The 15,791-nt window shown below is 36.1% G+C and overlaps 1 protein-coding gene across 2 annotated transcripts in view; it reads left to right on the top strand.

The window, feature by feature from the left end:
* LOC117235097 (UPF0489 protein C5orf22 homolog) overlaps positions 1 to 15,791 on the top strand; it is a 1,027,617-nt gene that overhangs the window by 857,749 nt on the left and 154,077 nt on the right. For both annotated transcript variants that reach the window (XM_033496821.1, XM_033496820.1), the window contains one exon: positions 14,120 to 14,235. In XM_033496821.1, coding sequence (XP_033352712.1) covers positions 14,120 to 14,235 — 116 coding nt within the window. The remainder of the gene's footprint in view (positions 1 to 14,119; positions 14,236 to 15,791) is intronic.

The following is a 15,791-nucleotide window of genomic DNA, read 5'->3' as shown; positions in this document are numbered from 1 at the left end:
CAATTATCCGTCAATGAATCCCACGCGCGAACGAAATTAGCGGACAGGCAGTGTGATCTGATCGAAGGTTCACGGAAACACGTGAAAGCGCCTCACGTGTCGGATACTATCACGTCCGACTATGAATTCAAAGTCGAACTAGGCTGTCAATTCGACACCAAACTTGGATCTCGATTACATGTCGAAGTAGACCGCTAATTCGAGCTCCAAGTAGGTTATTCAAAGTAGGCTAGTAATTTAAATAGCGAAGTGAGTTTGCATGTTCAATGACGCGAGGATATTGAAAGTTCGGAATTTTCGAATAGAATTTATATTGGAAGATGTAGATGTAGAAAGATGTAAAAATATTATTTATAATATATATATGGTAATTATCGATTCCTCGTTTTCAAATCGGAGCAAGAAACTGTGATCGATTATAATTCTGCTTTCTTTCTAAGCCAAAAACGTTTGGGTTATAGAGAATTGGAAACTTGATTCCTTTTTACGCTTGTACTACTTCCATATGAATAGAAAAGTATTTGAATAAGAATGCAATGAAAATTTTAATTTCAATCACCGTCGTGGATCAATATCGATACACGCGACATGGAATATGACAACTTGAAATCAATTGCTAATTCGACATTGATATATCTTAATATTATGTAACCTGAATTTAAAGGATATCTATATCAAAAGGAATTACAAGGACGCAAAAATGAACAATTGAAGTACTGACTGAAATAAATTAACGATGATACTTTGTTTATCATCTCGAGAACAAATTGAGCAACTAATTTCAAATCCATTAATAATCCCAATCCGATTGTGCTAACAATCGATACGTCTTTTATTAATTGTATCTCGCAGTAAACCATTAATTTAATACGAACGTAGGTTGTCAATTTATAGTCAAAGTGGGTTGTGTTGATTTACGATCGAGCTACAAGACTGAGAAACCCAAATTGATAAACGTAGACTGTCAACCCTTAACCTTGGCCTCGATTTGTTCAAAATAGGTCATTAATGTAAAATTTAAATTTACTATTTCTCAGTCCCAAAGATTATCAATTCCAATGGAATTTAGATACGTCGCTCAAATACGAAAGAGACTATTAACTTGGAAACAAGATAGCCACGAGTGTCAGGACGAGAACGAACACGTCTGGAAGATGGACGCGGGCGAGTTGCAAACTCCCGGACACGAATTATACTAAATTGCCACTAACCAGGTGTGTCGAGAGAACTGGCATCCGTATCCACGTGCTGTTGCATCATCCGAACGCATAAATATGGATCGTGCCGTGGTGTTCGGCGAATAACGACAAACGAGACGCTTGCAATTAATCTGTCGTCGAGTAGTCGTGCAATTACACAGGAGACAGCACGCTGTCCTCTCGTCTAATGGTTTCTTTTGCGGGCTAAGATTAATTGGCATTAAAAACTATCTAACGGAAGGAAACGACTGAGAAAAGTATAGACTATGTCTTGGAATAATTGTGCTTTTACGCAAGAGATATGAAAGAACGTAGACATTTTAATGAATTAACACTTTCATGAATAATTATCTATATTATCTTATCTATTATTTATATTATACAGTAAGCTAAGTATAGGTTAAACACGATAGGACAAATTTACAAATCTACTTGATATACTTGATCATTATAATGTCATATAATATAGAAGATATTGTTATCTGAAATAAGTACTTACTCATGCGGAAATTTACGTATATTCTTGCTTTTCATTATTCTCGAATATTTGTGTCAAGGTATAATTCGCAACATGAAAATGATTTATGAACTGTGTCGTACACGTTGAAGATTTCATTTTGCTATTTCTGGCTAACTAATCGTTTCCTTCAAAATCATTAAATTTGCAAACACTAAATATGCTATATTTTGATGTGAATGGGAGTTCTAATGAGACCAACAGGCACTATTACTTATGATTTACAGCCTGGAAGGGAAATGCTCTTAAAGAAACTAACGTTTAAGATGCAAATAAACGTGCCATAAATAAACGCTTTTAACGCTGTGATACATTGCGGAAAATTGAATCTCACCAACACCCACGTAATCTATTAAAATGAATATATTTTATTTTTATCTTACTTTAACGGATAAGTGCAGTTTTAATTTATAATAATAAAATAGAATTTTATAAGTACGATTTCATAAATGATTAATTAGTATATGTTTTACCCCTAAAACGACTAGTATAGTATATTACCCCTAGTTACGAATCAATATTCGGGTTTATTTGAAATAAATGTAAATATTAACTCGTACAGATGATGATATAAAGGAGCGAAGCAAAGAAGGAAATGAAACGGCAAAAATGACGAACGTGTACGCCCAGGGACGATTTAAAATGTATAAGGTCTGGGATAGAACGTTGTCAGCTTTCTCGAGATTCGATCCGAAATCGGATTATAGAGGCTCTATTTTAATAAGACGATCCTTCGGCAATGTTTAGTGAAATCCAGCATGATAGATATGCGATCGTCGTTCTTAATATGTTTGACAATTCATGCGTGTAAAATGACATTTCGAATATTGACTGACGAAAAAATACTTTTCCTTTCTATCTCGTTAATAATTTCTTGCATTTATTACAGATTAAAAATCATGTATCGTGATTCATCGTCTTATATCTTAAGACAGGTAATAGTAAACAGAAATTGTATATTTTAATTTGATAGATCTCGTTCAGGTTGACTTCGAATTCTAAGGTAATTCTAACAGAATGAGAAATATTCTACAAAACATTCTTCTACGTCAACGAGCTGCAGAAATTAATTCTAAATATCTATCATAACAAATATTTTAAAGAAAAATTATTTCTTGCTTCTTCATCTAGTGTTACATCCTTGTTGAATAACGCAAGTGGTATTTAAAAAATCACCCAAACTATTCTCTCTTCCTCTGTTCTACAAAAAACTAACAATTAACTAATAAAATAGAAAAACTATAAACTATCCACCTTATGCAAAATTAACAATGAACGAGTAAAATAAAACGTCAAGCTATTCTTCTACAGAAAAGTAGCTTATCCCTCTTCTATGAATTATCTTACAAAACTTTACGATTTTTACAAATCACAAAATATGTTACATATAATTCCTCTTTCTATAATATATATTCGTATAAAACGCAAAATCTTCTTCGAAGAATAACATCGAAAGACAAAAATTCTCTTTTCCAAACACAGATAATTCGCTTCTCTGCTCGATCCAGCATTACGAACCTCGCTAGAAGAGTACAATTAGAAAATAGGAAAAACAGAAGGATCGGAGAAAGCTGTCATTAGTGTAAAGAAAACTTAACGCCGATTTTCACGGACCTCTGTCCCAGTGTCTTGACATTTATTTCACTTGTCTGTCGAATCAGCGATGATAATCTTCACGATCTTTCGTAGGTATATAGTAAATCAAGCAGGGAATAGCAGAGGATCGTTTGGTCGTGTGGCGACCTTTTCGTTCTATTCGTTGGCGCGCGCCAGCTCGCTCGTTTGCAGAATTTATTGTCTTACGTCAGAACGGGACCCTGTTTATTATACGAGGCCGAAGATCGACTTTTTTTCTCATTGAGCCCAAGATGATTTCGTGACGGCCAGAATCTCGGGCCACGATTGTGTCTTGGCTTAATCGCACAATTAGGGCATCGCGTTACCCTGCGCGCCTGCTTCGACTACAACGTTGTTCTATTAAAATTCCAATATTCCTATAGATGGATAGATGTTTTGCCAGGCCACGGACCAGCGGAAAGGTGTGAGGTTAAACGATCAACAGACGATAAGGCTAATGAGCTATAACGATCCTTTCTCCATTTTACTCCGATCTCGATGCGGTTAACCTTTATCCGCCCGCAATTTTCAGGAACCTCGTTAAAACCTCCGTGGCACTTTCTCCGCTCTCATCGTTGCCTAATTTCTGACGACACGCTTGCTTCGGGTGAAGTTCTTGTGCCGTGCCTTTCACGCGGAATTAGTTTTCGTATCAATATCGGTCGCGATATGTAACTTCAGGGTTAGAGATTTGCACGTTGACGGGTAGGTGGCTTTTCGGATCATTTGGATGAATTGATGGCACTGACGAAATTTTATAATGAGATTAGATTGGTTTCAATTGATTTTAGAGGAAAATGAGTTTTGCGGAGTAATTGTGCTCAACCTGAAATTGTAGGAAATTAGAGTACTGTACAGGATGGATATTCAATGAGCTGTAATATTATGATACTGATATCAATATAACATTCGTACTATCGGTATTTAGAATATACAATATAACGTCAGTATCTGTCGTGGAAAAATATCGATAACACACAGCGTGTCATTCGATCGGAATGAAGGCAATTTGCAATATTTTCAAATCATTGGGGTTATCCTTCTTAAAAGCTCAATTTTGATAATTATATAATACTGACCATGAAAACGTTGAGGATCTAAACTGGTTGACTCCAGTTCTATGAATGTTCGAATTCCATGGTCCATTCATTGCACATAACTTCTGTTCAACTCTTCGAGAGATATATAACTCACTTGCACGAGTTTATTTGTTGAAAGAGGAACATATAGATAATCATAAATCCCAATTTGAATTTTGAAGTCTATCTCTGTCAAGTCTCAAGTTTCCAACCACCAGTCACATGATAACGTTCCAACTTCCAGAAACGAAAGTGACAAACTCGAACTGGAAAGAATCCCGTCCCGTCCCGTCTTGACATTCAGAGCGAATCGAAGGAGAAAGTTTCCATCGGGATCGATACAGTTTTTCCCAGGGAGGGAAAATAGGAGTGCCTCAAGGCCAGCGTGGCTCTAAGGTTGGCCTGAATTTTTCGCATTAATTCGCCGATCCAGCTTTGCAACTTTGTCCTGATCGGCTCTGTCGTCCCTGTTGCTGCTTTGAATACCTGTTCGTTGTGTCGGACAGTTGCACCAACCGATACGTTACAAATCGTCCCGTAAATTACATTCCTTCCCCCGTGTTCCGCCATTGGTACGAGAAGATGGAAGAGAGTCAGAAAGATGAAGAAAAGTGAGACGTGAGAAACAAGATTGTCTACGTTGGTGGTAACAATAAGAGTTACGCGATGTCTTTTAAAGTCGATCAAGATGAATGGACCGTGGTTGATAATTGTTATAGCGAGCTAGTGTTGAGCTAGCCGGGAATAATTCAATGGAATCCCAAGCCCTCCTCTCCTTTTACCTCTGCGCCCCGATTGATTAGCATAATCATATTATTTCAGTGCATTCTAGGCGCGTGTAGGCCGATCACGAGTGGGATAAACGTGAACAAGCGAGTCGATATACCGGACCGGTGGAATTCCATCCTACGGCACTGGGTGAAGGAAAGCCAGGGAAACACGTGGGAAATAGCAAAGGGAAACGCGGTTGCATGCGCCTCGACGATCGTCGACGTGCTATTTATTGACTATCGGTAGTTTTCCATGTAACCGGCGCTGATTCTGAGCTAACTGGATCTCGATTGTTATCGAGCACGAGATACCTAATTGCGTGAGAAATGGAACATCGTTCATTTATGATATCATACCTGATAAAAGGGTCTTTTGCACGTTGCTTTCTTCTTTGTCGTTGAAATTTTTTCAAAAATAATTTCTTTCTGTGTCGATGATCTGGATGGTCGAATAAGAACTTGATGTTTTGGCAGTGATTGGAGTTCACGATGTTTTATCAAGGTGTTTGTATTGGAAGAATTGGTAAAAAATTTATTGTACGTACGTAGTTCGTCCAGAATGGCTGAAGTTAGCAATTCATAGTTTTAAATAATTTTTAGAGTGATTTTTAGCCATTTAAATGTTTCTTTAAAAGATTTTTACATGCATGGAATGTTATTTTCTTCCTTGCACTATATATTTTGTCAGATATCTTTCATTTTGACTTCTTTGGTACAAGCTATTACGTTTTAGTCGTCGATAATTGTAGAACTGATAGAGTTTCAAACTAAGAAGAAGCTTATTGGACAGTTCAAAGTGCTGTGATTTATTGTTAATTAAATGTTGAGAGTATTCTTCGCTTAAAAAATTACGAAATTAATGGAAAAGTTCAAAGTGAAACTTTTATGCTTCTTAGACTTCTAAGAGATTTTTTATCTAGATAAAGTGAAACATAAATGAAAGATCTAAAGTGAAATACAAAAAGATATTATATTTTTATTGTTAAATGTTTGTACATTTATTCACAATTGTTTCACGCAAAGAAATATCTGGAACAGGATCCAGTTTCAGAAGCTAATTGATCTGCAAGCTGAGGGAAATTAAAAATAAATTATTATTTCTAGTTTGTGAGAATTACTTCGCATGATCTTTAACTGAATCGACTTTGAATTGTTCATCCTACGTCTTCTCGACGTGTAAAAGTCTTCTAACGAACATGTTAGCTACTCTGATATTTTAATATTTAACGCGATCCACACTTCGGTAAGCTGTGATGTAACCTGTACGTTTTTATCATGAAATCAGAGGAAACGATTTTCTAAATTTACATTACTTCAAAAATTATAGTTATAAAAGCACAACAAGGTTCAATTTGTAAACTACATTTCTCGAGCAGGACAATGGGCATCCTTCCTGAATTACAAACTCAAGAAGTGACTGTTTACCGCAAAAATACAGACTGCAGGCCGTAACAATTATTTCATGCCGGGTATAAGTACTGGTATTATGCCTCCCCGAGCCACAATTGCCGCTAACTCAACAATATTTACTGCCAGATATACTGAAACCGCTGTTTTCGTCGTGCATCGAACCGTAATGTATACCTAGTAATTACTTCCCACACAGCTATTGTCGAAATAACCATACGCTTAGTGAAAGTAAACACACAATACTAACAATTTCTTTTTTATCTGCTAAAACGTTGACGATTCCGAGAAATCAATCGATGTAAACATTTTCGTATCTTTGATATATTATTAATGAGATTAGAAATTGTGAAATTTTCAATGATCAATGGAATTCTTTACATATTTTTTTATCTCATCTCTTCTATACTAAAATTATAGTTTCGTGTTTCTAACGACTATAATATTATTTTGATTTATTTTCGCTAATCATAGTACTGTATTTAGATCGTATTAAGTAACGAAAAAGTTTTTATTTTCGCAGTTAATTCGATTGTCTTAAGTGAAATTAATGAATTACGCGACTTACTTAAATATTTTCTATTCAAAAAATATTATTTTTAATGTTTTTTTTTATCTTATATTAATTTATACGTAAATTATATTAACCAAACAATCAAAGGATGATATTACGAATAACAAGCTTATGTTGAAATTTTTATGAAATTGGTGTTCTTTGTTGTATTCTTGCTAATTTTCCTCCAAATTTTTCAACCACACTGTACAATGGAATACTTAAAAAAGTTACCATACATTAGCATCGATCAGCATCTTCGCTTATTATTCAACTAAGTACATCAACATAATAGCACTATAATTTATACAGATCAGAATGGTCATGTAATCTCATGAAAAAACACGAGTCTGACTTAGACACTTAATATACGGAATGAATTCTCGAAGAGGTTATTATTGTTATCATTAGAGAATAACGTGTAAGTTTTTCAAGATTTTCAAATGTAATTCAAAAGCTCGTAATTTAATTCTTATAAATTCACCAGCTTATAAGTAGCTCCATAATCATGCGTTACTCCATTTACGTTATCATTTTATATCTAGGAAGTATAACATTAATACTAATCTAAACTATTTTTTATTGCTTTCCGTATTAATTATTGAACGATAAACATCTATATTAATCCTCTGTAATATTTTATTTGTTGCCTATTAATTAAAAATTCCATTTCTGTAATATGAATTTATAACGAACCTATGATATTATCTATAATATTTATACTAATACAATGGAATTTTATTTATAAACTTTATCTATATCTGAACGAAATCTGAGTTACTGTCTGACTAAATGAACTCCCACCAGTTGAATCTATTTATCAGAATATAAACTCCTACGTATTGAGACCTACGTATCCTTTGGTATAGGAACGAACAATTATAAGTAGGTGTTAGGGAGTATCAGTGGACATTTTGTATTATATGAATCCCTTACAATTTAAATAAGAACTATATAAGCTATAAAATTATATAAATTCGTAATTATATAAACTATTTGTCTGCCAAACCATATCATTTCCTCGTGGCCTGCATATATAAAAAGACACATTCGTTTACGAAACTTTTTCCTCTTAAGCGTTCGTTAACCTTCGAATAATTTCAATACATCTCCTAATAACTACGTGAAATCTAAAACGAAACAAACCAAGCTAAAGAAGCTAGTTCTGAAACATCGAATTAATTTACCAGACTCACTTCCTCGTTACCTTGTAAAAGTCGAAGGCGAGCACAGTCAATAATTACCCGTGTATAATTCAGAATAAAGCCACGATTAGAAACGAAGTATCGCATGCACCAGAGCTCGCATGCTCGTACGTTTAATGGCTGGCTAGTGCTACCAACCACGGAACCGAGCTCGAGCAGCGAAGCTTCCAGCCCTTGGGCAAAATTCTGACAGCGAAACGCACGACCGACTCTCCTTGTACACCGTCGCTAATATTCATTAATATTATAGTCGGAGCTAATTGAACACGCCTCTCGCAACTATCGGCTTGCGTGCTGATTAACGAGCCAATGACCAGCTCTTATCAGACTGTACGTTTCACCGCGATAAGCATCGAAGTCACCTTTTCGTAATCGAGGATATAGCGTGACCAAGACACTCGATCCGGAATAGATTGAATTTAAATTACTGGTCCCTGATCGAACGCGCGTCTTTGTAAAGTACGATACAAACGTCCAATTAAATCCTTATGTACCTTTAAAAGTCGTTCGAGAAACCCGATCGGTCGAATTAATCGTTATTAATTAAACCCTCGTAGTGCAGCTTTTCAATTGCTCGTTACGCGCGCCGGAAATTGCCACCCCTTTTATTTGATCACCGAACGTTACTCGATAGTGGGTCTTTGTATCGCGAAAAACTGGCCTTCACGCAGCTGGAATTAAATATGAACCCGCGATTACAACCGGAGAACAACCATAAAAAATCACATCGCGACTCTCGAAAGAGATTAACGAGCTCAATTTGTAGACTGAAAATGGGACGATGTAGTTACATATATGCACACGGTGGATGAACGCGTTAGGTATCGTCTTTGGTATGGTTAGCTGGGCGAATTAAACGAGAGATATTCGATTGCCATCATTTCGACCGGTGAAGGTTGGTATCTTCGAAATTTCTGTCTAGTTGTTATGGAGATTAATGTTCGGTTCTTAAAATTGTAATTAAATCACGTGAAATATGACGGTAGATGACTACTTGGGTGGAATTTTGTATGAATTATATTTGCGTTTTGTGCCAGTGCGTTGGTGAAATTGATTGTATTGTAATTATCACTTCTTGATAAGATATAGACTATGTGGAAAATAGTATTATTAATCTTCGTATAAAATAGAATTCTCTTTATATTCTTTTTATGATGCAATTAATAATTAAACCTCCGATCATTTTCGACTCAATCGTATTCTTCTTTCGTTAATAAACTTCTTAAGATTGAGCACACTGAGGATGTTCTGTTGGAAATTTTGTTAAAACAATATACGTCTTTCTATTTATTAAAAAATGAGAATTTGTGATCTAAACATAAAACTTCGTATTCATACCTTTCATGCAACTATTGTTGTACGTTGTATAATAGTATTCAATTATGTTAATAACAACAATATTTTAATATTTAATACTTGTTTTTAATATTTTTGTAAAAATTTTATAATAATATTACACATTGTTTATACTTACATTGCTGTAACATCTGCACGAGGAGTTCTACATTTTCCTTTCAAAATCTGAAACAGACAAAAGACTTGTTATTAATAGCAATTACTATTACTACAAAAGTACTGAAAGTGTATTTATGGAGACCCCATAACAATAAAATTACTCCGAATACAGATTCTAAAAGGTCATCGAATTAAAGTAATTTAACAACAAAGGGATCTGTTTCTTAACAAACAATTCGGTAAGAATGATGAGCAGTAAACGTCGAGCCTTCCGTGGTCTTTTCTGAAAATAGTGTAGGCAAGCCTGGAGAGAACATTGCAGCAAGACGATAATGTCGACGTGGGAGAACTGGCGTTGAAGAATGCGTAATTGTTTTGAAAGAGATCGAGCTTCGTCGTCTTTCGTGTGGGACGTGTGAAAGGAGGCCTGGCTTGCCGACGCCAGGGATAAACGTCGAGGACAAGTCTCGTTTCTTTCGTCGTTTATACCTGACCATTATGGCCCGTCTTTTAACGGCACGCACTGCAATGTAACAAACGGATTGCTCAATTAATGCAATCTCTGTCCAACGATCGCTGGTCAGATTATAAGAAAATTGTTGCAATTTGCTGCTCGATTGTTACGCTAACTATTGATATTAATTCCAATCGTTACATTATTACACATTTTATCAAAGTTCAAGTGGTTACTTGACACCTGAGATCAAACGTGCGATGTATTTATGGGAAGAATTAATTTTCATCTTTCTTATGAAATACTTTGTCATAATTTTCTGATAAAATCGTTCTGTAGAAAGGAATAATTTTTAGATTTGTAAGCTTGTTCTATTGTCTTATTTTAAAGTAGTCGAGAAAGATTGATGTACGTTAATACGTAAATACATAAATGTTTTATCCTTCATCATTTATTTAAAATCAAAAGTCGCTATATTTAATGTACACTCGACTGGTATACTTGATATGTATTTAATTATTAAACTCTTTCGAATGGGAATGCTACTTTAATACTTTAGAATATCCACAATATGACTATCGACTTGAAAAAATCCAGCCTGGAAACTTTATACCTTCAAACTTCCCTCCAACGACACGCGTTTTTCAAAAGGAAAGTATTTAATACTCCACAAAACAACTATCTCAAGCCCACGTCAAACAATTTCAGCAGCGATCCTCGATGCAAAACGTTGCGTGGAAAAAAATTCCACGATACTGAATGGAGGACGCTCGCGGGAAGATAGAGAAGATCGGTAGGTGGACGCAACGACGAGGCAATTCGAAATTTCGAAACAAGATGTATCCGATCGCGAGAGGCAGTCGAGTGGAGGCACCAACAATAGGGATTATTAGCATTGGCTGAGCCGACTTCAGGTTGATATTGGTCTCTCGAGCCCCGACATATTGTAATCACGCGGATATATTGTGCTCGTGCAGTGCACGCTCGCCTAGCCCTCTCCACCCACCCTATTCCTCCGCATCCACCTACTCCACCTCCTCCACCCTCTCTGGCTGTCTCCTCCACCCGTCTCTTTCCTCTCCTCCCTGTCCCTCCGGCAGCCGATCAATGCCCCCCTCTGCCGCCGATAACTCGATAATATTACACGCGAAAACCGCTTCCGATGTGCTCGCCCAGTCAGCGAGCCACTTGTGCGAGCAAATAACCAGTTATCGGAAAACCGATTTTATTTTCGAGGGACGCTACCTTCGATATTTTTTTCCTACCCCATGCCCCGCTTTGTCGCGAACCCCGTACCATCGCTACCGTTTCTATCTCTCTTTGCTCTGCTTATTTCGTTTTGCCAAGCGTTCCACAGTGCGGCATTTCATTGAGAATTTGGGACAAAAATCAAAATTCGTTGGCCACGTTCGCAGACAACGTTCGCACGTTGTCAGGTTGTTCATAGGTAGCGTTCGCACGTTCGCAGGCCACGTTCTCAATAGATAAATTGTCGAATTGAAAAGTATGAAAAAGATGATCGTTAGTTAAATTCACTTCGGAATTCACCATTATTTATGTCATCTTACGGAAGTATATCGTCTGTTTCTTGAGAATCGAATGTTAATCGTGTACGTATGTAACGAAATTAAGAAATTAATAAAAAGTTAGTCAGTTTGGTTTGTGAGAGTCTCGTATGATGTTGTGTTTCAATTATTGCTGTGCGAATGAAATATTTCTCTGAAGTTTGGATAATATTTGAGAAAGCAGAAAAACTGTCCTTAATTTATCGTGTTGTATCATTAAACTCAATTAGCAATGTTGTATATTTCTTTTCACGAAAAATAAGTAATAAGATATTTTCTTTTTCTCAACGAATTTTAAACTCATTGGTATCAACTATACAAACGTCGGTATCATTGACTATGATTTCAGATGAGCTTACTATGAAAATTTTGTTGTAGCTCGTTGAATTCTTTACGAAGGAAAATGTTTGTAATATTTGGTTATAATCGCTCTCAATAAGATTTTCTTCCGAAGTTCATTTAGTTTGGAATTTAAGGCCAGATTTAGTATATTACAATACACCTCCCATTAGAGAGAAGAAATTCATGTTCTAGAATGTAAGGGTCAAGGAAATAGCATTGGTCTCTTTCACACGATCGACGAAGTGTGCATTAGCACATGTCGGATTCTAACGTCTATTTTATGTAGATTAGATAGAAAGGAAGATAGAGAACACGCAGGCTAATTCATTACATATTGTCATCTCAGGTAACTTTTCATCCATCGATTTTAAAAGATGACGTCAACAATACAGGTTCTATTTAAAAAGATCTCCCCAATGCAGAAGACGTTTATTTCTTATTCTCCTCGTCATTTCCCGTGTGATTTTCCAGAATGATACCTGTTACACATACACACCGTTTTGTGAAAAGATAAGAATGAAAAACAATATTAATAATTCATCGCGATCGAAGGGAGATAAAATTTGCTAATTCATCAAAGTCAAGTATTAAATATCACGTAACTTATCAAACGCGTAATGACGTCGATATATTGTATAATTACTCGGCGAGGTAAATCGAACTGGAGATGACAAAAAAAGAAAAAAAGATCACATTGATCGATGAAAAAAATGTAGAAAAGATGGAGATCGAAGGACACGCTTCATCGATGCGTTACGCGTGAATCCTTGAATTTATTCCTATCGTTGACGATACAGTTCTGACGTCGATTTTTTTCCGTTCCACGCACTTGTGGCTTCCGGAGAACTCGTCGGAAAAGAGAGATTCCTTATGTCGTCGTAGTGACGTAATGGAAGGCAGGAGTACTATATTTATGTAAATCACGTCGGCGTATCATGGATACCATTTTTATGCATGGCATATGTGTATAACGTATGCCATCGTCGCGACGCGCTGCAAATTTATGCTGTCTTTACGCGAACTCTTATAGGAAGCTATCCGTTACTTTCTGCGTTTTACGTACAATTTGTGCAGAAATCGCAAGAGAGGAGACAGTGATGGAAATGAAACATGAAGATACTTGAAATGGTAGAACGAGATGTAGATGAATCTGCAATTTGAATATCCGTATGTTTAAACAAGGACGATAGTCCTAATAACTAGCTTGGCTGTCTGAGATTGATTTTCATCAAGAAGTTTTCAGCCCATTAACTGGATCATCTTTTAACTAGAAATGTCGCCGACCATGAAATTAGATGTTAATAAAATCAAATCAGTGTTGGTTCTTCCAAATTCATGTATTATATAGTTTAATTGTAACAGAAATGGAACGAGTAGGTTGAAAATTGGGAGAGTCATAAGTAAAGAAATTATTGTATCTGGTAAGAAAGTATTGTATCAGTTAACCAATTAAATTAATCGGTAAAAGTTCATTGAGATATCTTCCTTTATTATGACACGTGAAAGAGATACTAAAAGATATTTATCTCATAGTTTTAATTTTGTAAGTCAAGAAGAATTTAAATAATCTCCTTGATACTTCCAATAGAAAAATATTAATCGATATCAATATCCAAAGCTCGAAACTATAAGAAATTATTACAAAATAACGATATTCACGAAGAAAATAAAGGTGATAGGTTATAGTAAAAGGTCACAATAAACATCCCAACAGTACAATTCCATACTATATTTATATTTTCTTTTTAACGATTCCTTTCGCTTCCACGCCTTCTTGCCTCTCTATTCGGGACAAGATATTCAATTTCTTAAAAATTTTCACGAATAGACACTCAGCCAGTCACCGTTCGAGACAATAACTCGTGGCGCCTATCAATCCTTTTTACATCGAATTAACCGGTTAACCATGAATCGTAACCACGTGTCCTGACGACCGGTTCCTCCTTTCTCTTGCAGATCCTGAAGGAGACGACCGCTGCGAGGAACGAACAGCTCACCGAGTTGGAAAACCTCTTCGACTATTTGGATGAACACAGGAGCCTGCAGGGTTACGAGGGCGAGAAATCGGCGCGGTGAGTTTGCACGATTTTTCTACGTTTTATTAGACATTCGAGAATGAGGCAATTTACATGGAGAGCTCGTAAATCACGCGGCCGGTAACGGGATTAAAATGAGTTTCGAGCCGGGCGACGAATGCCTCGATACGTGAACATTTCAAGCCCGTAATCGGATTGGCTGCGTTCGACGCGTTTTATTAACACTCGCTGTTTGCTCAATTGCTGATCGACGACGAACAGGCGCGAACCATTTCACGTCAAATCGCCCAGGAATTGCTACCGTGCCCTGTGACTTATTGAAAAGAGAAAAGAATTTCTTTGATTTTTTTTTTTTGCATTTGAGTATGTGTAGAATATATCGGTAGGCTCGAGAGATTGAATCGCGTGAAATTTCAATCTGCTACCACGAACGACTTTATTGGACAACGCAGAATTAAATGTTAAAGATTTTGTATTTTGCTGGATGGATCGAAAAGATGTTATCAAGGATTAATGAAAGAGAGATATGGCTATTTTGAATATAGTTACACATTGTTATATTAAATGTAAGATGGATTTTAAACGAGAAGAACTAACGATATAGAATATACGTATAGATACGAAACAATTTTAAAAACATAATTCAATTTGTAACAAAAAAAGTTGCATAAGGCTTCTTAAAGGCCATTAGAAGTCGATACCGCTAGACAAAAAATTCTTTTTCAATGAATTATTATCTAATCCTTTCTCGAATTTCAACTTTCTATTCATTACGATGATATGCTGAAAGATTCATTTAATATTTGTTGCCTATTAAAAGTCCTTATCTTATCGTGATTAAATTTTATTTATACTACACGCTATAATACTCGTACAAGAAAGTAGTTGTTGCAAAGTTGTGATAAAAATCTAAACCAAAATAGTCAGAAGGTTTAGAGGAACACTTGCACTGCGTATATTCCTCTCAACAATATTTGGCATCGCCTTGCAATATTCTTTTATACGTATAACAATTTTAAATTTAATTATCGCTAGACAAGTACTGCGAAATACTTTATGTGCTTGTCTGTATGTCAAACTAAAATTACATCCATTATTCGAAAGCCAAACAAAATTTATCAGGCACATCTTCACATTTAAAAGTACTCTTTATCCATATATTGTTCCATAAGATTCTTTTGTACGCGTAACCATTCCTAAAGATATCACTAAACCAGTTCTGTGAAATGCTCTATATTTATCCGCATGTCAAACCAGAATTCTATGAAGAATTTAAAAGTTTATAAAAATCTATCAAACAAGTCTTCACTGTAAAGACTTTATCTGCATATTTTTTGCCACTCACGCTCTTTCCTGTCATTATCGACGAGCATTACACGAGCGTGCATTAAGAGCAGAGAGGTGCAGCTTCCGGGGGACGTCGAGATGGTAGAGGTCGTCGACGAAGAGAAGCGTCGAGATCAAGTAGTCGCCGGTTGAAAGGGGAGAGAATCAATCGTGTCGATTGAAGATTGATTAGGCGGTTGCATTGACGTCCGAGATTTAGCGTGCGATGCAATTTCTTTGCCGTGTCTGCCCTTTGTGCCTGTCTT

This window comes from Bombus vosnesenskii, unplaced genomic scaffold (assembly GCF_011952255.1).
Source record: "Bombus vosnesenskii isolate JDL3184/JDL3185 unplaced genomic scaffold, Bvos_JDL3184-5_v1.1 scf7180000013314, whole genome shotgun sequence".
NCBI classification, from domain to species: Eukaryota; Metazoa; Arthropoda; class Insecta; order Hymenoptera; family Apidae; genus Bombus; species Bombus vosnesenskii.
The sequence above is the reverse complement of the archived record's forward strand: the minus strand, read 5'-3'. Positions and strand labels throughout refer to the sequence as shown.